At 45.9% G+C, this 25935-nt stretch overlaps 1 protein-coding gene across 1 annotated transcript; it reads right to left on the minus strand.

Moving 5' to 3' along the window:
- Window positions 1-50: 50 nt before the first annotated feature.
- Window positions 51-21389, minus strand: LPCAT3 (lysophosphatidylcholine acyltransferase 3). The gene is made up of 13 exons (XM_075001697.1): window positions 21228-21389; window positions 7056-7163; window positions 6837-6943; window positions 6592-6685; window positions 6401-6438; window positions 5197-5375; window positions 4657-4765; window positions 3150-3236; window positions 2508-2674; window positions 1881-2028; window positions 859-1017; window positions 632-758; window positions 51-490 (listed from the first exon to the last, which is right to left on the minus strand). The coding sequence occupies exons 1-12, from the start codon at window positions 21322-21324 to the stop codon at window positions 642-644; spliced, it is 1410 nt and encodes a 469-aa protein (XP_074857798.1). The 5' UTR covers window positions 21325-21389; the 3' UTR covers window positions 51-490; window positions 632-641.
- Between the last annotated feature and the right edge of the window lie 4546 nt (window positions 21390-25935).

The raw sequence follows: 25935 nt of genomic DNA on the forward strand, positions 1-25935 counted from the left end.
AGCAATGGGACAGCACTCGAGTGTCACTTGGTCACCTCCTGATAAACATGAGCCAAAGAGGTCTCCCATAGCAAATATTTAACACTCCATGGACTGCTCCCTGGGGAGGAGCTTCCACCCTGCCCCTTCCCCAGAAAAAGCAGCTGAAGCAAGAATGGGGAGGGGATAAAAAAAACATGGAACAAATTTTATCTGGGATGACTGAAAAGTAGAAAATTCAGAGGTGGTTCCATCCCCACATAGTGGTGGTGTTTAGTGCTTTACAATCATCTGAAGTCAGCAAAAAGGAGTGTCCACCGGAGGGCAGCAGAGATAAGGCAGGATGTGGGAAGTGGAGGGGCATTGCCCCCTGCACCCCTCACCAGTGGGTCTTGGACCCTGTACTCTGTTCCCGTCGTCATATTGACAGAACAGTTGAACAGCAAACTTGGCAGGTGATGCTTCAGCCAGGATTAGTCCATCATCTGTGACAGTTCATGCACAGTACAAACTGAAAGGAAACAACAGGCAAAGTTAGTAGTAAAACACGCCTCCCATCCACATTACCCCTCAATTCTGATCTGCACTTTTACCCACATTTCTACTCCTCAGCTCTCCCTGCCCCACCCTGCAGCGGTACCCTCACTCTCACCTTTTGGCTGTTACTCTGCTTTCTTTAGCTTTTCTTTCCGTGGCACGAGTGCTCTGCGCACATAAGGCAACACAAGCAGTAAAGTGAAGAATAGCACATGGCCAAGGAAATAAATAGACCTATACACCTGTGAAGAGAGGAATGGATTAATGGCCAGCTGCATGATGGTCTCTTACACTTTGCACCCCTCCCCACAATTTTGCTGCCTATTCAAGGCTGTTATGTACCTTGAGCCACTTGTCCCAGGTAAAAAGGCAGAATGGCACCAGTGAGTAACCCATAAACATCCAGTGGATAGTCTGCTGTAGCACATAGTAGAGAGGATGCAGGATGGTTATGGAGGCCCAGGCACTCAGAACAGGAGAGTCTCGTACTAGATTGATGGCCTGACAAGAGGAAAGAGGTCAGTATGATATTCCTCCTAAAACTTGGTGCCTGTATGCATTACACACAAGGCCCTGTGTGTTCAATTATTATAAACAGAATTAGGCTTTATGCTCTTGAAGTGTTGGTCTGTCAAACAATGACCAAAAAAATTCAGTAGAGTTTTAATGAGAACTCTAAAGAGTCTGACAGCCCTTGTTTATGGCTAATCATAGTTAATGCATGCAATTAGCAAACCCAAATTAATGTTTTGCATGCATTAATGGCATATCTGTGGCTGGAAGGCATGGGCAGTGAGGGGCTGATGCCTCAGCTTGCAGTTCTAGAATAGGCAGAGGGGGTAGAGCAGCTCCAGCCTCACTTCCTGGCTTTGCAGGGAAGATGGAGATGGTGCTGCTCCAGCTCACTGAGGAGGGAGGATATAGCTGAAAGTCCTCAGCCCTGAGTTTCTCTTTGAAAATGCAGACACCCTGTCCCCCCACAAAATTAAAATAAATGGTATAGTATTCTAATATTGTTTAACAGTGTGATTAAAAAACTGCGGTTAACCATAATTTTAAGCTCTTATAAACTAGCTTTTACAGTTTATAGTTTTAGCAGCTGCATCCAGACCATGTGCTTGCAAGCTTCCCAGGTGTCAAGCACCTCAGTTGTCTTTTACCCACATGCTAAATTGGTTTTCCCCCTGGCATTATCAGCTGCCAGAAGCCCCCAAAAAAGAGACAGGGCAGTTTCATATTAAATTCAGATAAAGCTTCCAGTATGGTAGTTTCTCCAAGCTGCCACAGACGCCTAGGTCTTTAGAGCCCATCAGGTCACAGTTATTACAAGTCATCCCCTTGTTTATGTACCAGACACAACATACCTGTCTTTCAACGATGACTATGAGGAACTCCATTTGGAAGCATACCAAGTAGCCAGAGTGTAGCCCATGCCACACAGCCAGGAAGAAGAGGGCTAATGCCTGTGACAGTAGCTTGTTACCCAAGAACTTCAGCCGTTTAAAGATGTAACTGGAGCCAAAAAGAGAAATTTAATGCAGTTCCAATTGATTAACTCCTTTCCTCTCTGCACACTAGGGACATGGGTTTTGGGGGACTGAAGGCCTCCAGGTGCCGTGAGTGGGGTAAGCAGCAGAGCTATTCCTACTGCCTGGTCAACATGTCTCAGCTTCGCCCCAGAGAGATCCTGGCTAATGGAGAGAGGGCAACAGACTGAGAGCATTCAGGTGCTGGGGCAGGTGAATATGTTGCATGATTGAGGTCTTACCCAATTGGGAACTGGGCAAAGTCATTTCAAAGGACCACTGAACAGCCATGAGATGGGAAAAACTTTCCATTACAGCTGCTCTGGGGCCATGATGAAACCAGTGCCCTAGAGCCAAAAGGCTTCATGCTCCATTCCCAACATCCCTATCCCAGCAAACTCCCCAACTCCTGGCCTGGGCCTATATTGAGACTGGTGTCCTGACTGTGAAAAGCCCCTTGCTCACCGTGCCACCCAGGCATTTGTGTTGATGTTGAAGGAAGCAATGGTGCCCGTGAAGAGGGGCGTTGTCTCGAATAACCAAACCTTCATGTTGGCACAAGCGTCCCACTCTGTTTTGCCATTCTCATCCCGGCCATTGTACCCAAGGCCAACCAGGATGCAGACACCTTCCTATGAGAAACTACATAAATCAGGGAAAAGCACCAACTCCTACTGGAGAAGTCAGAGTTGGGTAGTTGCCCCACAATGGCACAGTGCCTCATGTTGGGAATGGCAGAGACGAGCAGCTACAAGCTGCTTCCCTGCTGGCTAGGTAGGGTAGAACTGAGTAGCAGCAGGGTACTTCCCCCTCCCTTGTCTCCCTCCCCACAATGTCACAACTGAAGCTGGGCAGGAAGCTTTTCCCATCCTATAAAAATATGAACATGTCACGAGTTTTCCCCTATTCCACAAAGAGTTTGGGGTTCACCAAACCACCATTTTCTAATCAATCTGTTTTGTCAAAACGCTCCCAACCAGCTCTTTGCCACAGCTGTTCCTCTGAAGGCTGAGCAGATGAGCTATAAGGTTCCTAGTTTTGAAGCATCTGCCCTACTCAAGTTAAAGGCAGAGATGTTTGCAGGGCACATCCCACTTCTGGACTCACCGTGACAAGCCAGCAGGTGACATATTTATAGAGTACCACTTTGCCCCAGATCAATATGTAAGAGCAGCGGAACCAGAAAGGCTGTTCCTGCAGAGGTACAAAGAGAATCCAGAAGGAAAAAATAGTGGCTGATAACTATCCAGGGCTATATTGGCTCTAAGATAACATCTGGATCTTGAGCAATAACCCCAAGGGCAGCAGTCCAGGGGAAGGATTCACGAGTTTGAAATACCCAAGAGCTTGGGTGCCCTAAACACTCAAATGCAAAGTCCTGTGGCCCCTTATAGACTAATACATTTTTTGGAGCATAAGCTTTTGTGGGCAAAGATTCACTTTGACAGATGTATACATTCAAGGCCTAATAATGAGGACTCATACTCCCAGCTGATCCCTCACCTAGGCGCACATTTGATGAAGCGGGTCTTTGCCCACGAAATCTTATGCACCAAAAATCTACTAGTCTATAAGTTGCCACAGGGCTTCTCATTGTTTTTGCAGATACAGACTAACACGGCTACCCCTCTGATCCGAAACACTTAAGTTAGCCAGCAGTACTGAGGCACAGACAGCATTACACAACGAATGTGTTGTGTTCCAAAAGTTCATTTGTAAGTGTTTGGAAGGCAGAATGCATTTTTCCGTTGAAACAATGTTACAAATGGTAGGTAGGTTCCCAGGCTAGCCACAGAAGCTTATTTAACCCGTAAGGTAGCTAAAATATGCATATTTGCAATGAAAAATAGTAGAAATATGTTTTCATTCTTGAATGCTGGTGCTTGAGGAGAGGCAGGTTTAATTACAGGAGGATAAGGCCAACTGAGATTCTGAAGAGGACTTTGGGGTATCCTCTCGCTACCACCACTCCCTGCCCAACCTCCCAGCAGGCTCTGAGCTGGCTCCTGCAGCTAGTCCCATTCCTTGGCCAACGCCTCCTCCACATGGGCTCAGCACCATCTCTGGCTTTTCTCTTGCTTCTGGCTACATAACCATCCCCTGCACCTCCAAGCCCTCCCATCAGCACTTATACTGTTTGCTACCACCTGTGCCTCCTGCCTGCTCCCCAGGGCTGCAGGTGAGATTTTGTTTGTTTGGGTGGGTATTCGTAAGTCAGATGTTTGTCACTTGGGGAGTGATTGTACACAGAATTGTAGAATAGTACATGCAAAGAACTTTGTTATGCTAATGATTCAAGACTAATTATTAAAAGGGCAGGACATATAAATGGTTTTAGTCACAATAGTAACAGGATTGCACTAAGCTTCTTATTCAATCAATATCTCAATCTTCATGTTCATCTGTAAATGCAAGCCTCCAGGCATGCAACTCCACTGACTTATTGGGGTGCTTTACATTTACAGTTACTGACCTTTTGTGATAGTTAACGAGGCAAACCTTAAAAGTCCTTTCATTTAGTTTTCTAGTTTTACAGTTCCTGTCTTAAGTAGCTGATGCCACCTACAGAAACAGATTCATTTCTACAGCTCTAACTGCCAAGACTAGTACTTACCAGGTATGTATCAGAGATGAGGTATTCATCAGAGACATATGGGCTCAACAGGGTATAAGTTACCAGAAAGAAGAGGCCTAGGGTAAGGCGCTTGCCAGCAGGCACAAGGCTGGGAGTGGAAAAGAAAGGAGATAAGAGGTCAGATGTTGGAAGGAAATTCAAGACTCTCAAACTGAACAGAATTTAAAAACAGAAATGGAGATGAGGGCTCAGACAGGGCTGAAGAAGGATCCAATGCAGTGGCTACGCCCACTGGGAACTGGGATCAAGACCCCATCCGGGCTGAGCTAAGTCTGCACTGAATTTTGCAGAGTCAAAAATGAATCGGGGATACCCAAGAGCAGTGCTCTGAAGAGGGCATTGCCCTGTGGCAAGTTTGCACGGGAATTTTTGGAGGCTGCATTCCCCTGAGAGTCAGTATTGACCCTAGAGCTTCAGGGTGGTGCTAGATTGCAATGTGCTGCAGGGCCTGGTGTGAATATCTTGATAACAGGTGCCTGGTGCTCTCATGAAGGAAGGGGTCAAAGTGGCTCTGGTTACCTGTTAGGTCTCTGGCCTGGAACATCAGTTTTCTCACCCCTTGCCAGTTTCTGATAGTCTGTCATGGAGAACTGGGGCCCAACCATGAAGGCACCATAGAAATAGGAGAAACCTGAGACCTCCAGTAAACTAGGAACTCCACGGACAGCAAACTGCTTCTGCTCAGGAGTCAGGACCTCCTGTGTCAAAAGGGAGCCACATTAACATTGCCCTAGACTAATCCTGGACTTAATCCCCCCCAAATCCATCTTTCCTTTGGTTTGGGCTGCCCTCATGGTACTTACCAGTTAATTCCAGCCCCTGTCCACCCCACCAACGTTATCTACATTCAAGGCCTAATCATAGCGATTCATACTTCCAGTTGATCCCTCACACAGCAAACCACACCCACCTCCTCCCAGCATGCCAAATGCATTAAGAGTTGCACTCCTAGTCTCCAGTGGCATGCACACAGCTCCAGGGCTGAGATCCATACTTCCCAGCAGGAGAATATATTCCTGGGGCACAAGCCCATGACACTACTCGCTAATTTTATTGCTTGGACTTCCCCTTGAAAGTCTCAACAGAACCGTGTTCTCTAACTGTCAGTACTGATTTGTCTGGGTGGTGGATCGGGGTAAACCCTGAATGGCTGACGTGGACAGGGTATGTTAGACTGGGGATTAGGAAACAACAGCAGAGATTCTAGTTTCTCTTCCTCCATAAGAAAGCAATCTTTCTCTCAATCTATTTTGGAGTAGGGTGACTACTTCCTAGTTGCTAGGTTCCTGGTCACAACCCCCTAAACAAGGAATAAGGGGAAGGGGCCAGTTCATCTACATTGGCAAACACCCTATAAGACTAAAGAGTGGAGGGCAGGGATGAGAATGAGGCAAGGGAAAGGAGGACTGGAAAAACATGACCTAGTATTGAGCTGTCTATAAAACTGGGGAGTATTTCTCCAAAGGAAGAACCCCACTGTTCAGAATATTGGGAATTAGAAGCCCAAATATATAGATTTTATGAGCTGTGACTATTATTGTCACAGACAACCCCTTTTCACTATGGGGTTCATGCCCCTTATACACACACAGCTGCACCCTCCCAGCCAAGACTTTGCTGAACTGAGGATTTAGCTCTTTGACTCTCTCCCCAGAACTTGACTTCTCTGGCCTCTGGCTCACAGGAGAGAAGTTGGGGAGAAGAGAGATAGAGCCTCACTCACCAAATCCTTCCGTCCATCATAATAATCGATGGCCAAGCCTAGAGAGAGAGAAAACAGAATTATGCTAAGACCATCTTTGAAGGGATAGGGTTGAATCACAAAGAATTGAAACACCCCTCACTTTTGGGGTGGGGTGGAGGAAAGTGTGTACAGGGTGCTTGTAAGGGAAGGGAATAGTTGCCATCACTTACCAATCAGCTTGAGAGTCAAGACACAGTGTGGCATGGTCCACTTAATGTCATAATGCTCTGTGGCAGTGAAATAATAACCAGCCATAAGGTATGTCTGAAAGAGACCATGATATGTATTACTCAGGCTGACTTCTCCAGCAAAGCTTGCTCTATCTCCTCCCATGCTCACTGCTGGGAAGTAAAGAACTGGGCAACAGCAGCAGACTGCCCCTCTAGCTAAATGCAGGGAAGACGGAGACACTTACCATTTGAAAGCAGAAGGTGGTCAGGACAGCAGTTACTGTACGGCCCATAAGCCTCAGTATGAGGAACTGGATCAGGACACACAGCAGGGAATGTGTGAACTGCATCCCTGTGGAGAGAGGTGGACTAAGAATTGCACTGCACAACAGCTCCTCACCACAGGTTCTCAAACTGCAGCAAGGTCTGAACTAAGAGCCCATTTCTTCCCAGGTCACTCTTACCAAAGTTGAAGTAGGCAAGTGAGAGCCCTGTGAGGGTGTTGTACAGGTGAATGAGGTAGACCTCCTTCTGGAAGAGGAAATAGCGCTGGAACAAGGCAAAAGGGTATCCTGGGTGGGAAAATACAGAGGAATATACACTTAGCACAGACAGAAAGAGAGGTTTATACCATATGCCACACCAAGCCAGACTCCTTTAGGACCTATTACTGGCTGTATGTGTTTCTGGGCTCTGTATTCCCTCTTGCTGGTGGCCCAAGAATTAAGGTTGCCTCATTCTGTGCAATCTCAATTCAGCCCCCTTGTGTATATGCACTATGATGGTCTTCAATTACATAATCACATACTATTACTTCCACAGGGTCCACACCTCATGTAGCGCACAGGATGAATGGTGCTCACTGAATAGGCAGTTATTTAATATTTTGTTTTCTCTTTTTTGTCCATTGTGTGGCTCTAGAATTTATTTACTACACGCTATCCAAACCCTGCTCTGAAGACGTTTCTGCAGCTCTCCTCATTATAGCATACAAGTGCTTCACAAATGTTCATTTATCTTTACAACATCTCTTGAGAGGCAATATGCTAACTACTGTTAGCCATATAAAAGTGAGTGTCTCCCCTTTAAACACTAGAGGAAACCGGAGAGGTGAGCCCTCGTGCTTTGACCTAGTAATGCATAAAAACTTGCCCAAATTTGGGCAGATTTTCACAAGGACAGCTGCCTCTGGACACAAGTTTCAAGCCCTCCTCCAAAAAACGGGGCACTAAAGCTGTTCAAAGAAAATGTTGCAAGCATTTAAAAGAAAACAAAACAAAACACCACCACCAAAGCCAAAAACAAGCATGGGGAAAACAATGTTTTTTTGCTAATATTATTCTCAGAAACAGGAGAACCATTTTGGTAAACCCACCCACCAACAGCAAATAAACAAATAAATAAATTCAGGCTGAAGCAGACACCCAATGGGAAATTTCAGACAAAGTTATAAGCAACTGAAACAAAATATTATAATGAGAACTGTCAAGCAACCCACATACAGTAACTGCTATTAGCTTCACTTCTAATTACTGGGCTAACAAGTTTACAAATTTGTGGTAGCCAAAGGAATAAACATCCTTTCTAGAGTACCACACAGAAAATGACAACCCACCAACAAGATCTGGGGCAAACTACTGCTTAAAATAGGGATCTGTGTGATAAATGCATTTCCTGAGGCTCAGCAACATATTTGATCATACATCACACACAGTCCCACTGGTCAGGAAGTGGGCAAGGAACATCCGTATGCGTGATTACATTACCCTGATACTGCTGCTTATTAGTTGGATCTATTCTCTGCTTAAGAGTCAAGTTATTTCCAATGTCATATGGGTCTGAGTTAAGAACTCCCTAAGCAGATGACCTGGCCCTATTGGTTACCAGCCAGTCTGCACTGGATAGGGAAAGATGGAAGGAAAATAGTGAGAGAAGCATCAGACACCCATGGGCGCTGAGCCCACAGTTATTGATGATGATGATGATGATGATGATGATGATGAATTGTCAATACCTTGGTTGAATTACAATGTAATTTCTCCAGCAGCAATTTATGCATTAGCTGTAACTATATGGAGTGGTTTTGGGGGAAGTTACACTGTGTTCTTCATACATATGAGGTTGAATCTGTAGTGCAAGTACAAATCACAATCCCAGTTACAGAGCTGCAACTCCATGACGTATTCAGTATCTTATTGTTGCATTCTGAACTGCTCATAAGGAAATTACGCTCCTCTATATGAAGATTGCTATTTCTGTCCTTTGAAGTTGTTCCTTCCCCATTCTCCTCTCCCCCATATTTGGGTTTGTCTACACTGTGATTGGAATTGAAATCATATCTGTTGCAATTCACACTTCTCATTTATTTCTGACAAATCGGCATGGACACTCATTGCAAAACACAAGTACCCACTCCTAGATTCACACTGAAATAACAGATAGCTATTTTGATTTGACTTTCCACATAGAAAAGCCTCAAGTCTCTTGTCCCCCCAGCAACTTCCAATTCCCACACTCCCACTATCTCCACTAAAATGATCAGCAATAAAAATAAATCCTCATCAGACTTAATGGTATAAGAGAGATTTATGGTTTTGCTGAATTGTACGACTGAATTAACTGACAGCTTGAAACAATGCATACTTGGAAAGATTTTGCCCCTCAGTCACAATGACTAGAAACATGCTTCCCTTTCAGCTAGCAATGTTTAGTTTCCATGGAATCTGAACATATCATACAAGCTCCAAATGACATCAAGAAGGTTGATCATTTGACATCTGTGTCTTAGGCAAAGGAGTAATCTGTTCCCAAAAATTGCCTCTAACAAAACAAAGAACAGAGGAAACACTGAAAGCATCAGCAGGAGAAGCTTCTCTAGATGATGCCAAGGAAAAGGTGGAAAATGCCAGATTAGGCCGGAAAATTAGGTTGGCTTAACTACATTGGTCGGAGGTGTGAAAAATCCAGCCTTCTCCCAAGTGGTGTAGTTAAGCTACTTTAAGTCTCCATGTAGATAGTGCTAGGCTGATGGAAGTATTCCTCCTCTGCTTCTTTGTCAAACGCATTACCTAAGCAGAAAGGAACACCCCACCCACTGGTCAAGACTTATCTATACTGAAGCTCTACAATGATTCAGCTGTTCTGCTATAGCATTTTAAATATAGGCACAACCTAAGAGAATGCACAGACCAATTAAAACACTGAGGCAGTTCAACTCATGGCTGATGCCAGGGTCGGTAGTAAAGAGATTTTTGGAGAAGCCTGGATCTGAACTGCACCCAGACATCTGGCCACCCAATACTGTGGGTGCCAGCCTAGAGGGATACACATGGCATTAAGGTCTTGACACATCAGACAGTAGAAACACGACTGCTAGATCTGGAAGCCATCAAATTAAGACATCTAAGTGGAGGACACTGGATGATGTCCATTTCAACACCTGGAGCCCTGGATCTGGGGCAGACCCATGTTTATAGGAATGTAAAGAATAAGGAGCTTCTTACCTCACCTTATTTTTTCTTGATATGGAAGGAGAAGACTGACAAGGAGAGGCAGTTTTTCAGTCTCACTGGTTTGATGTGAGGACTAATACAGCACTCAATATAGGAAAGAGTCCTTTTGCCCTTAAGTTTCAGAGGGCAGGACCACGAAGGTGAAGAACTGCAGAGTGGCAGTTTAACAGCACTCTTACCAAAACTTGGAAGACTGTAGCTATATCCTGACCTGCCCAGATCTTCTCAGGTCCAAAAACTCAGGCTACCAGACCTTGACTCACCAATGCATACCTGAGACCTCAGAGGAACTTCTCCAGGCTCGTTAGTGCCAGAGCACGATATTACCACAGAATTGCCTCAATACACCATAAGGCCATCCTTGACAGGGTTCAGAAGTGTGGTTGGTGAACAACTTGCATATGGAACACCAGTCAGGAAGTAATAAAATAGAAAGAATGGGAGTTGAGGAGTTCTCTGTCCCACTGATCTGTCTTAAATAAAAGCTGGAATATTGTGGAAGTTTCAGAGAACTGGAAGAAAGCTAACGTTGTGCAAATATTTATAAACATATCACAAGGCAACCAGGGTAACTATAAGTTGGATAGTCTAACAGTGACTAGAAAAACAATGGAATAGGAGAAAGAAGACTCAAAGAATTACATACACAAAAATATAATTAATGCCAATCGATCACGGTCTAATGGAAAATAGGTGTTTTCAATCAATTTTTTTTAAGAATTTTGTCAGCAAAGCATCTAGAAATTGACATATTAAGTAGTATTTGTAGTACTGTAGATATTCTTGAAATCGTAGTTATGCAGTAGGATCCCACTGTGCTGGGAGCTATGTAAATGTAGTTTCCAAGGCAAAAGTTTACAACCTAAGTATAAGACAAAAAGGCAACGGGAGGACAGAGAATACAGATAATAGAGAAATGGGACAATATAAGAAGTTAATAACTTTGTACAGAATTATTGTAGATGGTAGATCTGAAAACTATGGGAAATCATCACTAAATAGGAACACTTCCTAGGAGTTTTTGCAAGGACCGGGTATAAGCTATTCAATATTTTTATGAACAATCATTGCTGATATGTTTAAAGATGATAAAGATGCAGTATTAAATAATGTGTACACCATAAAACAATCTGGATTGCTTGCTAAACTGAGCATAGTTAAATCTATTTTTTAATAAGGTTGCAAGATCATGTCTAAAATATCAGGATAGTGTCTAGGTGAGCCTGGATCCAGGAAGAGCTGTGACTATGAGAAGGACTTTAGTTCACAACAACAAAGCAAGAGCTTCACATCTAGAAGTGTGGCAAAAAGGAACAATGTAATCCAATATAGTAAATAGAGAAATATAAAGTATGCGCAGGGAAACAGTATTACCTCTGTTTAGGGCAGTGGTGAAACCACTACAGGATTGGTTCTGGTGTCCACATTCCAAGAAAGGCTATACAAAATTTTAGATGCTTCAGAGAAGAGCCACGAGAATGATTTACAGTCTGGAGCACAAGCTTTATAGTAAGATACTTAGAAAGTGTCCATTTAGCTTATCAAAAAGAAGCTTTTAAAAAAAATCAACCTGATCTTGCTCTGTAAGTGCCTACACAAACAGAAGATACTGGATGTTAAAAGACAAACTAGTGCATACAACTATAGTCAACAAGATAAATTAAATTAAAAAGGTGCCTCTTTTGAGATGTCACACATAATTAGGCAGTTGAACGAGTTAAACAACAGTTGACCAATGTGAAGTTATATGGCGTATCTCCTAATGATCTGGAAACTCTAGTTCAGGACAGATTGCCCTGCTGGCAACCCACTGTACAGGATCTTAGTTGCTTTGAAAATCAGTGCATCCAGCATTACAGGAAAAGCACAGGATCCGAAAAGAATGTACAATTCCTACAGTTGACAGCTTTTTATATGACATCTGTAATTAGCTCTGTTGATTAAGGATTGGTTTAATTGCTCACCAATGGCATCATCAAAGATGAGATCCATCAATCAGTCCAAGAAACCTGTAAATCAAGATTAAGTATCTTTCTAAAAGATACGCTCTAGTTCCATCACAAATTAGATGCAAGAATTTCTGGATGACTCTCTATGGCCTGAGTTGTACAGGTCAGACTAGAGGATCACAGTAGTCCAATCAAACGTTAGAATCTAAGACTCTACCTGCTCTTCCTTCAAGGCAGAATAGGCACATGAATATTAGTCAGCAATACATATTGGGCCATCTCAGAAGCTCATCCTGAAGCCAGTAGACATTGCTTCACCTGTCAAGGATGTGCTTGTAATGGTATCCAAGTGACTCAGCAGAGCCTAGGAGATGTAAGCCTTGTCTGCACTACAAACATTAATGGACAAAAACCTTTGTGTATGCATAGTCACCAGGAATGCATGCAACAATGCACAGCTGGGTACAACACGCAACCCACCCCAGTCAGTCTTTTGTGAACATTTGGCACTACGTAGTGGGGCAGAAATGAGTTCCACAAGCATTACGAGGAGCGAGGAATCAATTTCCAATTGTTTAACTCTCCCCATCTCATAGGCCGTGTCTACACTAGCCCCAAACTTCAAAATGGCCACGTAAATGGCCCTTTCGAAGTTTACCAATGAAGCGCTGAAATGCATAGTCAGCGCTTCATTAGCATGCGGGCAGCCGCGGCGCTTCAAAATTGACACAGCTCGCCGCTGGGCGGCTCGTCCAGATGGGGCTCCTTTTCGAAAGGACCCCACCTACTTCGAAGTCCCCTTATTCCCATCTGCTCATGGGAATAAGGGGACTTCGAAGTAGGCGGGGTCCTTTCGAAAAGGAGCCCCGTCGGGACGAGCTGCATGGTGGCGAGGCGCGTCAATTTTGAAGCGCCGCAGCCACCCGCATGCTAATGAAGCGCTGAATATGCATTTCAGCGCTTCATTAGTAAACTTTGAAGTGGCCATTTTGAAGTTTGGGGCTAGTGTAGACACGGGCATAATGTTATCTATATCCTATAATCTTCACTCCTTTTTTTTTCCCCAAAATCCCAAACTGTGTTTGCTGTCCACCATCTGTGATAGGAACATGGATCCTGTACAGCTCTAGACTACTGTCATGAACAATGCAGTCACAGTACACATTATCTTGCAGAACTGCAAGAACCAATGAAACAGTAGGAAACATGACAATTTCTCAGAGGACAGAATGCTGTGGGATGTGAGGAAATACAATTAAATGCTGTTTGTGGCATTCATGGAGCAGCTGCAGATGGTGAAGTTCTATTTCTGGGCCTGAGAAACCAGCAATGACTGATGGGATCACATTATAATGCAGACTTGGGATGATAAGTAGCGGTTGCAGAACTTTGGGATTTGCAAAGCCACATTCCTGGCCCCATTTGCCCCAGCCCTGTAGCACAGAAATGTCAAAATGAGAGCTGCTCTGACAATGGAGAAATGAGCAGAATATCAGATTGCAACCAGTCAGCTGAGACTCAGAGGTGGGGAAATCTACTAGAGGAGCCATTGTCATGCAAGGCCACTAATCGCCTCTTCCTGCTTAGGACTGTGACTTCTGGCAGTATGTAGGACATAATAGATGAGTCTGCTGCAATAGTTTTCCCAAACTGCAGTGAGGCATACATCCCTGGTTTTGCACCAGACCACACTGGCACAGAATATGTCAACAAAAAGGGCCACTCTTTTTTGGGTTATGCAAGTGTTTGCATATCACCGGAGACAGTTCACTGACATCAGTATGGGCTGGTCAGAGAAGGTGAATGATACTTGTATCTTAAAGAAAACAGGACTTTTCAGAAAGCTACAAGCACAAACTTTCTTTTCTGACAAGCAGATTGTAATTGGGAATGTTGAAATGTCAATGGAAATCCTGAGAATCCCAGCCTTCCCCTTACTGCCCTGGCTCATAAAGCTGTAACCTGAATGTCATGGATCCACAGGTCTGGTGCTCCCATACAGCACTAGAACAGTCCCTGAGAGGACCCTTTCAGAGTGTTCACCCCCGTGGAGGTCTCTCTTAGGCAATCCCTTTGGATTCTCAGCCTCATGGGATTGAACCCTGAAGAGTTCAACACACCTTCTTCCTCTGCGAGCTCCCCTCAGCAAGTTCAATTGATGTGGATACCTGAGGAAGGCTTGCACACTCAACTTCCTTCAAGTGGAATGACTCTTAGCCAACATTGTAATAACAGAAAGGTTTGTTACAGGTCTGGAACATAGCATAGAAAGTACCTCGTCAGCATAGAGAACAGAAGTCCAAGTGACTCTGTCCAGAGTTCTCTCTAACCTCTTGACTCCACAGTCCTCCTTTGAATGGCCCATGCTAACAAATCCTGGCTGCTCCCCTGTCTTTTGACGTGTTTTCTCCCAAGAAATGGAACCCCGGGCTACTAAACTTAGCTCTTTGTTTTCCAGCTGGTCACAGTCAGCTGGTCTCTTGCAAAGGGTGTCAGCAGCCCTAGGTACCAGCTGCTAGGTACCAGAGATATGACCATTGGAGCAGCCATTGTCTGCTGAGACTGACAAGAGTAAATAGTCTTTTCCACCACCTACTTAAACATATAGCACAGTGCTCCTCAACCAGTGTGCTGGGAAGCGGCGTTGAACGTGCCTTTAAGCCACATGCCAGGAGTGCCATCCGCTGCTCTGCACACGTGCCCCACCGCTTGGTGGGAGAAATGCATGGTGGTGGCAACAGCGATGGTTCTGGTGAGTTGCTGGCATTAAGTTAGAGCCAGGGGTACAGGGGCTTGGGGAAGCTGGTTCTAGAGGAAGGGAGGGGGACTGGGGGCACCTGGCTTTTTGGGGAGGGGGATGGCATTGGGTTATATATACTGGGTGTGCCGTGAAATGACAACAAATGCTGAAGTGTGCCAAGAGGTGATAAAGGTTGCTGAGACCCCATATAGCAGATATGGGAAACAGAGGCAGACACAATAGTCATATAAAATATTAAAATTCTCCTTTCATGACACTGGCCATCTCAACAGTAAGAAGAAGAGCTTTAACTACAGGCTCAGAAGGTGCAGGATGACAGCTGAACAATATTGTATTTTTCAGATCAAAGGGATGCTGGTACTGTTTACTCCCAAGCCTGGAATTCCATGGAATAAATACCCCAATGGTTACAGCCAAGGCTAAAGTTTTGACATAAGTTTATGAAATCTGACATCCAGATACCTTTGCAACATTTTCCACTTCAGCCTCAGAGCAGTGGGGCTGGAGCAGTCAGCTGGTGCAGCCTCCCCAGAGTTCCTTGCTACCACAGGAATTGGGGGAGCAGGGGTGAGACTGTGAGCCCAAGCAGCAGTGGGTCTGGACTCTCCTTTATCTCCATTTTGTCCATTATTTTTAGTAAAAATCAGGGACAGGTCACAAGCTTCTGTAAATTTTTGTTATGGTTTTTACCTACCCCTGACTTTCACTAAAAATAACAATGACAAAAATCTTAGCATTAGTTATAGCTGCCTGATATATCCTACATAATATCTATGGAGCAAGGGAGAAAAGTTTCCACCTGGGTAAAGAGCAAAGGTGAAGCAGCTACCTACTGAGGGTACGTCGAAACTTATTCAGCATTCAATGCACCACGATCGATCTTTTGGAGTTTGATTTTGCCACATATGTGGAGACATGGCAAAAATTGATCTTTCTGGACTTGGCCGTTGACCCTGCTACTAACACGGACGTTGGTGCAAGCCTGAAGATCCACAATCTATACTGGAGCAGAAAGTTGACTCTGATATGTCAATTCTAGCTGTGCTAATAGCATCACTAGAACTGCATATCTGAAATAGACTTTGTTCCCTAGTGTAGACCAGGCCTTAGTTTGAACACCCAGACACAGGGGCTATTAAAAGAGCATGATATGAGCTGTGTTGCTCCAGAGAGGCTTTGAAAGGCCAGTTCAGGAGTGAGCCACAGTTATGTGTTCTATTAGGCTCTGCTCTTTTGTGGCCTATTAAGAACAGTGAGGTGCTTGGTATATATGTCTGAACATGGTAAAGATGTATGGACGTAATACTGTCAATGCACCTATTCGTTTTGTTTGTGACTGAGCCAATAAGCTGTGTGACACTGCAATAAAGTGTAATTTGTCTGCTTTCAGAACTGCTGAGCGCTCAGAACACACATTGTGAACTGACAGATGGATTTGTTCTAAGTTGTAGAATTTTATTGTTAAAAAACAATCAATGCAAATCCTCTACCAAAAAAGTGCAATTTTAAAACAAATGCATTAAATACAAATTTATAAAAATGAACAGAACGGAACTTATAAAGGGTAAAGTACATTCATGTCCATTTCACCTGCAGAGACCAACTATGGTTTTCACAGGTCAGTGCAAATGAAACAGGTTGTCTTTAATATACTGCAGGGTGGAACTGTAGGGGTATTGAAACAGCCCTTGATGCTGCCTGAAATGCTGGGGCAAAGAGTATGAGAAGGGGTCCATAATGGAGTTCTCAGTGGATTCCAAAGGCAAGTAAGCACAGGACTGTTGAACTTGTAGGTCCATCAGCACCTGCAGTATTTGTGATTGCTGCTTGAGAAGCCACATTAGGCCCTAGTGCATCTCACTCTCCTTTTCCTGCTGGAACTCCAGGCTGTCTGGAGTGCTGGCCCTCTAAGCTCTTTTCTCATGCTCTGATGCAGCACTGGCATGCAGGATCTCACTGAGCAGATCATCCTGAGTCCTCGTCTCTCTCTTATCTGGCTCAGGTGTTCCACAGATGTGGCAAGGGAAACTTCAAGGCTGAAATGGCAGCAGCTGCAGAGAAAACACAAAGAGTTAATATAGTCACAATCAAGATAGTTACAACAGAAGTGAAACTTAGGTTTGGAATTGTCCCCTTCCCTTGCACCTCTAAAGTGTTAAGCAAGACAAGCTTAAGGACATTTCTGCTTTGGAGTTCCTGATTCCTAGTACCATTCAGAGTACCAGTCATGGTGAGAGTATGAGCACCATACACGAAGGAAATGAGGATTGAAATGCTTGGCTTGATGCACTATGAATTTAGGGCCATGCTATGGAATATTAGCATGATTTTCTACAGGCAGTGATGATTTTTACTGATCTTACTCCTGAGGGTTAGAAAGACAGACAGCCCAGTGGCTACTAGCTTTCCAAAGACACCCAGGCCTGTTTGGTGCTAGCCTGTGTACTGCAGTTGTGCCTGCAGAAATTACCACTGAGTAGCACAGGAAAGTAGTCTACAGCAGAGGAAGAAACTTGACATTCCTTAAAACCTTTGGGAGGTGACCGTAGAGTACCTCAGTGAAAGTTTCACTATGATCTTTCAGAAGCATTAAAGGGACATGCCAGCATACATGAACTGTTCCACCTGGTCCTCCTTGCATACAAGTCACAAACACTATCTTTTTGTTGTACCACTGCCTCTTCTAGTTTGGATAAACCAATGCAAAGTCGATACCTGTGTCCTGTTAAATTGAGGGTACCATCATTGTAAAAGGAAATAAATTTGCACACTTACCTGAGGTTCCTTCCCCTGCATTGGGTTCATCTGTGCTTGGCTGCCAGACTGACTAGACTGCAGTGAAGTCTCAAATAGATCCTGGCTCTTGGCACAGCTGGACTTCGCAGTTCCAGGTTCATCCACCATTCTTGACTCCCGTCTCCTCACTGTTCAGGGTAAGGTCCTGAATATCAATAGTTGCGTGCAGGGCAGTGGTGCTTTTGGCAAGTATTGGATGCCGCTCTTCGTATAAGTGGCAGGTCTGCAGTTCGACACTGTGTTGACTGTTGGACACCATGGTTTTTTGATACACTCGCCACAGCTCTTTTACTTTCATACAGTACCTGCTCCTGGTCCTCATCTTCTCCTTCATGCCCCCAACATGCCTTGCACAGATGTCAATATTCCTACAGTTCATCCATAGCTGTGGCTGCGCAGCATCTTCTCACCATACGCCCAGAAGATCCAATATATCTATGCCAAACCAGAGTGCATCTGAAGTGTACAGCCAACAGTGTCAGCTCAGCAGTTGCACACAACCAAAATGGAGCACTACTAGGTGCGCATGTCAAGCGGGACAATCAGGAAAACAAATTCACAGGCCTTCTGCTCTATGTGACACTTGAGTAGTGGAGTAAAGACAGACGTTGTGGGATATCTGTTAGAGGACTGTTAGGGTCACATCAGTCACACAGCATCTACACTTGTGCTACATTGACCATGACACTATCTGGCAGTGTTATATCAGTGTAAGAGAATGCATACAAAAAAGGGAAATAAATAAGCATAGACATGCACAACTAGATCAAGGCAAGGCAGCATACACGTGTCTACCTTACTTTGTAGTGTAGGCCAACCACCAGATCAAATTAGATAAAGTATTTACAATAACACACCACTTCTAATCATGAAAACTACATGCAGTGAACACTAATTTTCACACATGGAAAGAGATCATAGATTACTAGCCTGTTGTGTTCCTGCTTGTTAATGTCAGCATTTTGAAGGAACTCTACATGAGGTTACATTGGTTTAATACAATACCTTTATTTAAATAAGTTTAGATGAATTGTCCCTGTAGGGACAAACACTCTCTCTGGACTCTTCATTCAGTTTAAGACAAGGGTGGGGAGCCCCCAGTGGACCACAGCTTGCCTGGCTCCCCTCTCCAGAATTTGGCCCCTGGTGGATGGACAGTGTGGAGCCCCGAGCTTTGCAGGTTGGAGCCAGGCAAGCCAGTGCCAGATCTGGACCATGGGCTCTACCTCACTGGGGAAGGAGCTGCATGCTGGTGCTGCTGCTGCTCCTCCTCCTCCCCGCCCCCTCGGCTGCGAGATTGGCTGGAATTCTGGCCAGCCAGCGGGATGGGAGAAGCCTATCCAGGCAGCCTATCAGAGCAAAGGGTGGGCAGAAGAGCGTTTCTCCATGCTGCCTTTTCCCCAGCTGGGGGAAGAAGGCAGCAGCAGTGGCATGCGGAGATATGAGCCCCTCCCATTGCTCGGACCCCCGCCCCATCTTCACCCTGCACCATCCTTCCCTCCCAGACCCCTCCACCCCAGTCTGCTCCTACACCCTCCTCCTGTCAGACCTTCCTACCTCGCTCCCTCTGGCCAGACTCCTCTCAACCCACTCCTGTACCCTCCTCCCTTCCAAACCCCCACCCTCAGCCTACTCCTGCTCCCCCTCTCCCACTCAGATGCCAAAACCCAACCCTAGCCTGCTCTTGCACCCTCCCTCCCAGACTCCATGCCTGCTCCCTGGCAGCCTTCTCCCACACACTAAACCCTGAACCCCATTTATGGCCCCATCCCAGGCCCGCAGAAGAGTTTATCTGGCCTGGGGAAGTCCTTACCCTCAGTCCACTGTTCTTCACCCTCCTGTCTGTGGGGCAGGAGTGTGAAAGGAATGAGGCGTCTCAGTCAAGGACATCAGTGAGGGTTTTGTGTGTGGTTTCTTTTCTTTTTTGCTTCTTATTTTATGTGGCCCTTGACTGATTTTTTTTGTGGGTTAGTGGCTCCTGACTGAAAAAGGTTCCCCACCCCTGGCCGAGGGAGCCCCAGGCTAGTAGATTGTATGGGAACCCCCTAGGATCTGGGGAGGGGCAAAAAATGAGCAGTTCAGTGCATGGGAGCGGGCTGCCAGAAAGTGGATTGGGGATGTCAAGGCAGAAGGTAGGATTCAGAAGTGAGCTTGGGGTCCAGAGTCTGGGGAGAAGCGGGTGGAAGTGTGGCATCTGGGCAGCAGCAAGGGTGCAGGATAGCGATAGGGTGAAGCATCTGGATGTGGTGGGGGATCTGGGTCTGGAAGGGAGTGCAGGAACAGGGCGGGGATGGGGATGTTGGGTCTGGGAAGGAGGGGACAGGGAACTGGGGCACCTACCTGGTGCAGCTTGGGGAGGGAGGCGGGAGTGGCTCTGGAGGTGCCAGGAAAGCACTCAGCACCTCCCACTGGCTGCTTTCCTGCAGTGCAAGGGGCTGTTTCCTTCCCCGTGCCAGGCAGAGCCTACGGGTTGGTTTGGGCCCATAAAGCTCAGTGCTTCCCCCTCCCCTGCCACCCTGCAGTAAGTAGCTGGGATTGGTTCCCCAGCCACAATGCCCCACCAGCACTTGCTCACACCTCTGCAGGGGATGGGGAGGACCCTGAGCCTCACGGACCAGATCCAGGTAAGACATAAGCTGGCTCAATCCCATGAGCTGCAGGTTCCCCACCCATGGTTTAAAAGTTTATTTTAAAAATATTTCATTAGTGTGGTGCTGAAGATTATAACATCGTGCCTTTAAAAATTGTCCCTCCAACCCCTTGGCTGTCACTGGGCACAGGGACACCAGTTTAATAGTCCTGGGTAGGGGCCCATAAATCCTAAGGGCCGCTCTGGGGTCAGGTATGGGTGCCTGCCCAGATATAAGACAGCCCATTTGGATCAGAAGTGCATGGGATGCTTAGCACTTACATATTTTACCAAGGCCTTAAAATATATTGCAGATAAGGCAGTAAAACTTCAAATTCTCTCAACATTTAGCAGTTTGTAAGCCTATTACACCAATCTTGTGTCACAGCTTTGACTAGCTGAGTAAACTAAACACTCTGAACCAGAGTGGGTCCCTTCTAGCCCCCCACCCCCCATCATCTGGAGCCCCCCCCCCACCTTTGTCAACATCTGAGAGTGGAGCTCAAAGGAACATCTCAGGTGGGATTGCCTCAGGAGCACACCAGGAAGGCCTCTGCTTGCTGCTCTATCCCAGCACCAGTCTGTGGGATTCGCTACCCCCTCACCCTCTGGCTGCCCACGCTTCCTAGCTAGAGCACAGGGGTTTCTCTGACGCCGCACATGCACGTGGCGCTTCTGCCCAGCAGACGATGCGCCCTTTGGTGAAGGCGCCAACTTACCCAGGCCTGGGGGTGCTCACGCCCTGAACTGCCCGTGCAGCCCGGCGACCCCTAGGGCGGCTGGAACAATTTGTGCGGGGGAGGGGAGGCGAGGACAGCGGCTCCAAACCCTGAACGTAAGAGGGGCACTGCCAGTCCGGGGCGCGGCAGCAGCCCCCGCACACCTAGTGCCAGCGCCCGCGGCCCGGAGGCGCACCCGGCGCGAGGGCACCTTTCACCCGCCAGCCAGTCAGTCGCCGGCTGCCCTTCACCCCCGGCCCCGGCCCTTACCCAGGAAGATGGAGACGATGAGGCGCAGCGCTTGCTCGGAGGAGCCCAGCGCCTCCGCTGCCTGGGCCAGGCCCAGACCGGACCCCGCCACTGCCATCTTCTCCCCGGGCCACCCGGCCGGACCCGCCGCCGCTCCCCGAAACCGGCAGCTGCAGCAGCCGCCGGCGCGGCCCCCCCGCGCGCCTCACCTAGGACACACCCACCCGATAGCCATTGGCTGGGCCGCTCGAGGCGCGCTTCCCACGCCGCCTCCGATTGGCCAGTGTGCGGCAGTGGGCAGGACCGAGAGCTAACTGAGGCAAAGGTTATCCCCGCGTGAGGGCGGAGCAACGAACGACCTAGTCAACCGACGATTGGAGACGCCTCTTCCGGGAGTCGGACTGTGATTGGGCAAGATCGGAAGGGATCTTGAGCACGGGGCGGGGTCGGGCTCCTCATTGGTCCTGGAGGGGACAGGAGAGAGCCGGTCAGGGGAGGGGGAGCCGGAGGAGGCGGGGTGGAGGTTACTATCGGGCACTAGGTGCACAGCAGAACCAACGGCCGCGCCAGTAAAGGGAGAACACCGTTGGCGTGGGCGTGTTTGAACCTCATGCATATTCATCATATGCTGATAAGCTTCACTGTTCGCCTCACTTAGCCTTTCGCCTGCGAGTGCCATTGTCACAGCGTCAGGAGGAGTGAGCTACATGCAAATGAATTGAAATAGCCGAGGTATGGCTCTTCGTGGGGGTTGTACCCCGGCTAGTAATTCATTTTATGCTAATCTTACTCTCGAACGTGGGAAAGTTATGTGCCCAGAGGACTTGCTTCTGCTGCGCTGTCTGTCGCTGGCAGCGTGGCGTGTTTCTCTTAGGCATATGCAACTTGTGCATAATTAAGATAATACGCACATGTGTAATTTATTTTATGCAAATTGTACATCTACACAGTTGTAACATGCTTTTCTCACACATCGCTAGACCTGTGCGTTTTTCTCGTGTATCACTACTGTAACTCGTACCTGCACCTTCATCCCTGCTCCCATTTATTGCAGGTATTTTCTGTGCATGGCTGATAGTTCCTTGAGGAGATAGGAGAGAAATGGTTTCTGTCCACAAGGGATGGCAACCAAAATTAGACATACAGTGGTAATGAGGGTTTGTGGGAAGAGCAAGGGTCCTCAACAAGGTAATCACATTGTTATGGGCCAGGTCGTGCAGATGTGTGGGAATCGCCCGAGGCAGTGATGCTCCTTGTTTGTACCTAGGGATGTTAGGCACTTTGCTACCATCTGCCTTTATTCTGAGAAAGCCTTGTTCATACTTGCTGTCTGACTTATCCACCCACAGGCAACATGAGCACTCCCCTTTTAGCATATGTAGCTCTGGCGTCCCTCTGCCGATAACCACCAATAGATACACTCCAAACTTCCAGTCCTCCGAGTGGAACATCCACCTTGAATGCTCAAGCGTTGATACACTGGTCACTGACAGATCTGCTTTCTAAGGAACAGTACACCCCCAGCTTACCAATTTTACCTTAGGATCACTGCTTGTCTAAACTCACATTACTTAGGTTTGTTTATAATGAAAACGAGTAACAGTTTAATGAAGAACAGAAATTGAAATGAGAGCAAGTAGGTAGAAATAGTGGAAACAATTGGGCACTTCTAAAACAATAACATTCTAAGCCTTCTAGAGTCTAGGTTTAACTAACAAGAAACTTGGTTCATCCAGAGATTTTCTCCCAGTATTTAACAGTTGAAGGTTTAAGCCAGGGGTGTCCAACCTTTTTCTCATTGGGGACCACATGGCAATTTTTTACATGTTCCTGCGGCTGAACACAAAATAGCCCCAACCCTGCCCCATCCCCAGGATTAACCCCTCTCAGCCCCAAACCCAGGATTAATTTACCTCACACAGGAGCTCTGCTTGCTGCCATCCCCTGCTGCACCTTCTCCGAGCCGCCATCTCCTCCCCGCTGTGGCTGCATGGCTCCCACAAGCCCTCCTACTCCCTTCCTCCATCTACAGCGCAGGCAGTTTACTGCTCTGCCGCGCTAGAATAATGGGGCTCAATTTAATTGGTTTAACGGCCACATCCCTTCTGCCAGCTGTTAAACCAATTAAACTGAGTTCTACTCTTCCAGCGCGGCAGGGGAGGGAGTGAGCGGCAGCAGCAGTGGGAGCCGAAAATTGCTCCTTAAAGAGCCATGTGTGGCTTGGAGCTGCCCAGCCATCTTTCAGAATGGCTCCTCTCCCCACTCTGTTGGCCAGCTGAAAAGGCTACGTGGACCAGATTCTGGCCTGCAGGCTACATGTTGGACACCCCTGCTTTAAGCCATTGCATTCACTATAGATACATTACACGTTATATACATTGCCTCTATAGGCTTCTGCTTAAAATGTATGTAGACGCTCCACACGCACTTTTTTCAAAAGAGCAATCCTCCAGGGGCCTGATTTTTCGATCTCTGGCCCGTTCCTTCAAAAGAACGGGGGAGGTGTGGATGCTCTCTTTTGTAAGAGTGGATCGCTCTTTTGATCCATTCTTTTGTGTGTGGACACTCTCTTCCGGAAAGGCTTCTTTTGAAAGATCTCTGTAGTGTAGTCGTAGCCAAGTTAGGAAACTAGCACAGTGAGGCACAGACTATCAAATGAGTTCTTGGACTGCATTGAAGACAATTTTTTTATTTTGTAAGGTTGAAAAAGCTACTAGGGGAAGCTGTTATAGATTTGACTTTAACAAGTAGGAAGGAACTGGTTGAGAATTTGAAAGTATAGCGTTCACTGTTTTAAGGAATAGTACAGGGGAGAACAGCAATATAGAGACAATGGATTTCAGGAAGGCAGATGTTGGTAAACTCAGAGAGCTGGTAGGTAAGGTCCCATGGGAAGCAAGACTAACAGGAAAAACAACTGAACAGAGTTGGCAGTTTTTCAAAGGGACTTTATTAAGGGCCCAAAAGCAATCTATTTCGCTGTGTAGGAATGATAGAAAATATGGCAAAAGACCATCTTGGCTTAAACAAGAGCTCTTGCATGATCTCAAAATCAAAAAGGAGTGGAAAGGGGAAACTAGAACAAATTACAAAGGATGAATATAAGGACACAATACAGGTATGCTGATGTAAGATTAGTAAGGCAAAGGCACCAAATGAGCTCGAACTAGCTAAAGACATAAGGGGTAACAAGAAGACTTTCTGTAAATATATTAGAAGCAAGAGGAGGACCAAGGACAGGGTACACCCACTGCTCATGAGGAGGGAGAAACAATATCAGGAAACTTGGAAACGGAGAGGTGCTTAATTACTTCTTGGTTTCGGTCTTCACCGAGGAGTCTGATGATGAAGGAATGTTTAACATAGTGAATGCTAATGGGAAGAGGGTAGGCTTATAAGATAAAATTAAAAAAAAAACGTGAAAATGATTTAGAAAAGTTAGATGTCTACAAGTCACCAGGGCCTGATGAAATGCATCCTAGAATACTCAAGGAGCTGATAGAGAAGTTATCTAAGCCTTTAGCTATCATCTTTGAAAAGTCGAGGAAGTTGGAAGAGATTCCAGAAGACTGGAAAAGGGCAAATATAGTGGCCATCTGTAAAAATGGAAGAAAAGCAACCCAGGAAACTACAGACCAGTCAGTTTAACTTCTGTGCTAGGAAAGATAAGGGAGCAAAGTAATTAAGGAATTCATCTGGAAGAAAATAAGGTGATAGGTAACAGCCAGTATGGATTTCTAAAGAACAAATCATGTCAAACCAATCTGATAGGTTTCTTTAATAGGATAACAAGTCTTGTGATTAAGGGAGAAGCAGTGAATGTGGTATACCTAGACTTTGATAAAACATTTGATATGGTCTCGCATGATCTTTTATATATAAACTAGGCAAATACAACTTAAATGGGGCTATACTATAAGATGTTTGCATAACTGGCTGGATAACCGTTCTCAGAGAGTAGTTATTAATAGTTCACAATCATGCTGGAAGGACATAACAAGTGGGGTTCCATAGGGTCTGCTTTGGGACTGGTTCTGTTCAATATCTTCATAAATGATTTAGATATTGGCACAGAGATTACACTTGTTATGTCTGTGGATGATACCAAGCTGGGAGGGGTTGGAATTGCTTTGGAGATAGGCTCAGAATTCAAAATGATCTAGACAAACTGGAGAAATGGTGTGAGGCAAATAGGATGAAGTTTAATAAGGAAAAATGCAAAGTACTCCACTTAGGAAGGAATAATCAGTGTCACACATACGGAACAGGAAGCGACTGTCTAGGAAGGAGTACTGTGGAAAGGGATCTGGGGTCATAGTAAACAACAAGCTAAGTATGAGTCAACAGTGTGATGCTGTTGCAAAAAGGTAAACATGATTCTGGGATACATAAACAGGAGTGTCATGAGCAAGATGTGAGAAGTAATTCTTCCGCTCTACTCAGCACTGATTAGATCTCAGTTGGCTTACTGTATCCAGTTCTGGGCATCACATTTCAAGAAAGATGTGGAGAAATTGGAGAAGGTCAAGAGAAGAGCAACAAGAATTATGAAAATTCTAGAGAACATAATCTTTGAGGGAAGACTGAAAGAATTGGTCTTGTTTAGGTTAGAAAAGAGATGACTGAGAGGAGACATGATAGCAGTTTACAAGTACCTAAAAGAGTGTTACAAGGAGGAGTGAGAAAAATTGTTGTCACTGGCCTCTGAGGATAGGACAACAAGCAATGG

This window comes from Carettochelys insculpta, chromosome 1 (assembly GCF_033958435.1).
Source record: "Carettochelys insculpta isolate YL-2023 chromosome 1, ASM3395843v1, whole genome shotgun sequence".
NCBI lineage: Eukaryota > Metazoa > Chordata > Testudines > Carettochelyidae > Carettochelys > Carettochelys insculpta.

Coding starts and splice junctions, on each gene's coding strand:
- LPCAT3 (XM_075001697.1), bottom strand. CDS start 21,324: ATGGCAGTGGCGGGGTCCGGTCTGGGCCTGGCCCAGGCAGCGGAGGCG. Junction 6,686..6,836: donor CCACCTTCTGCTTTCAAATG/GTAAGTGTCTCC, acceptor GGTCTCTTTCAG/ACATACCTTATGGCTGGTTA. Junction 2,675..3,149: donor TCACCTGCTGGCTTGTCACG/GTGAGTCCAGAA, acceptor AGTTTCTCATAG/GAAGGTGTCTGCATCCTGGT.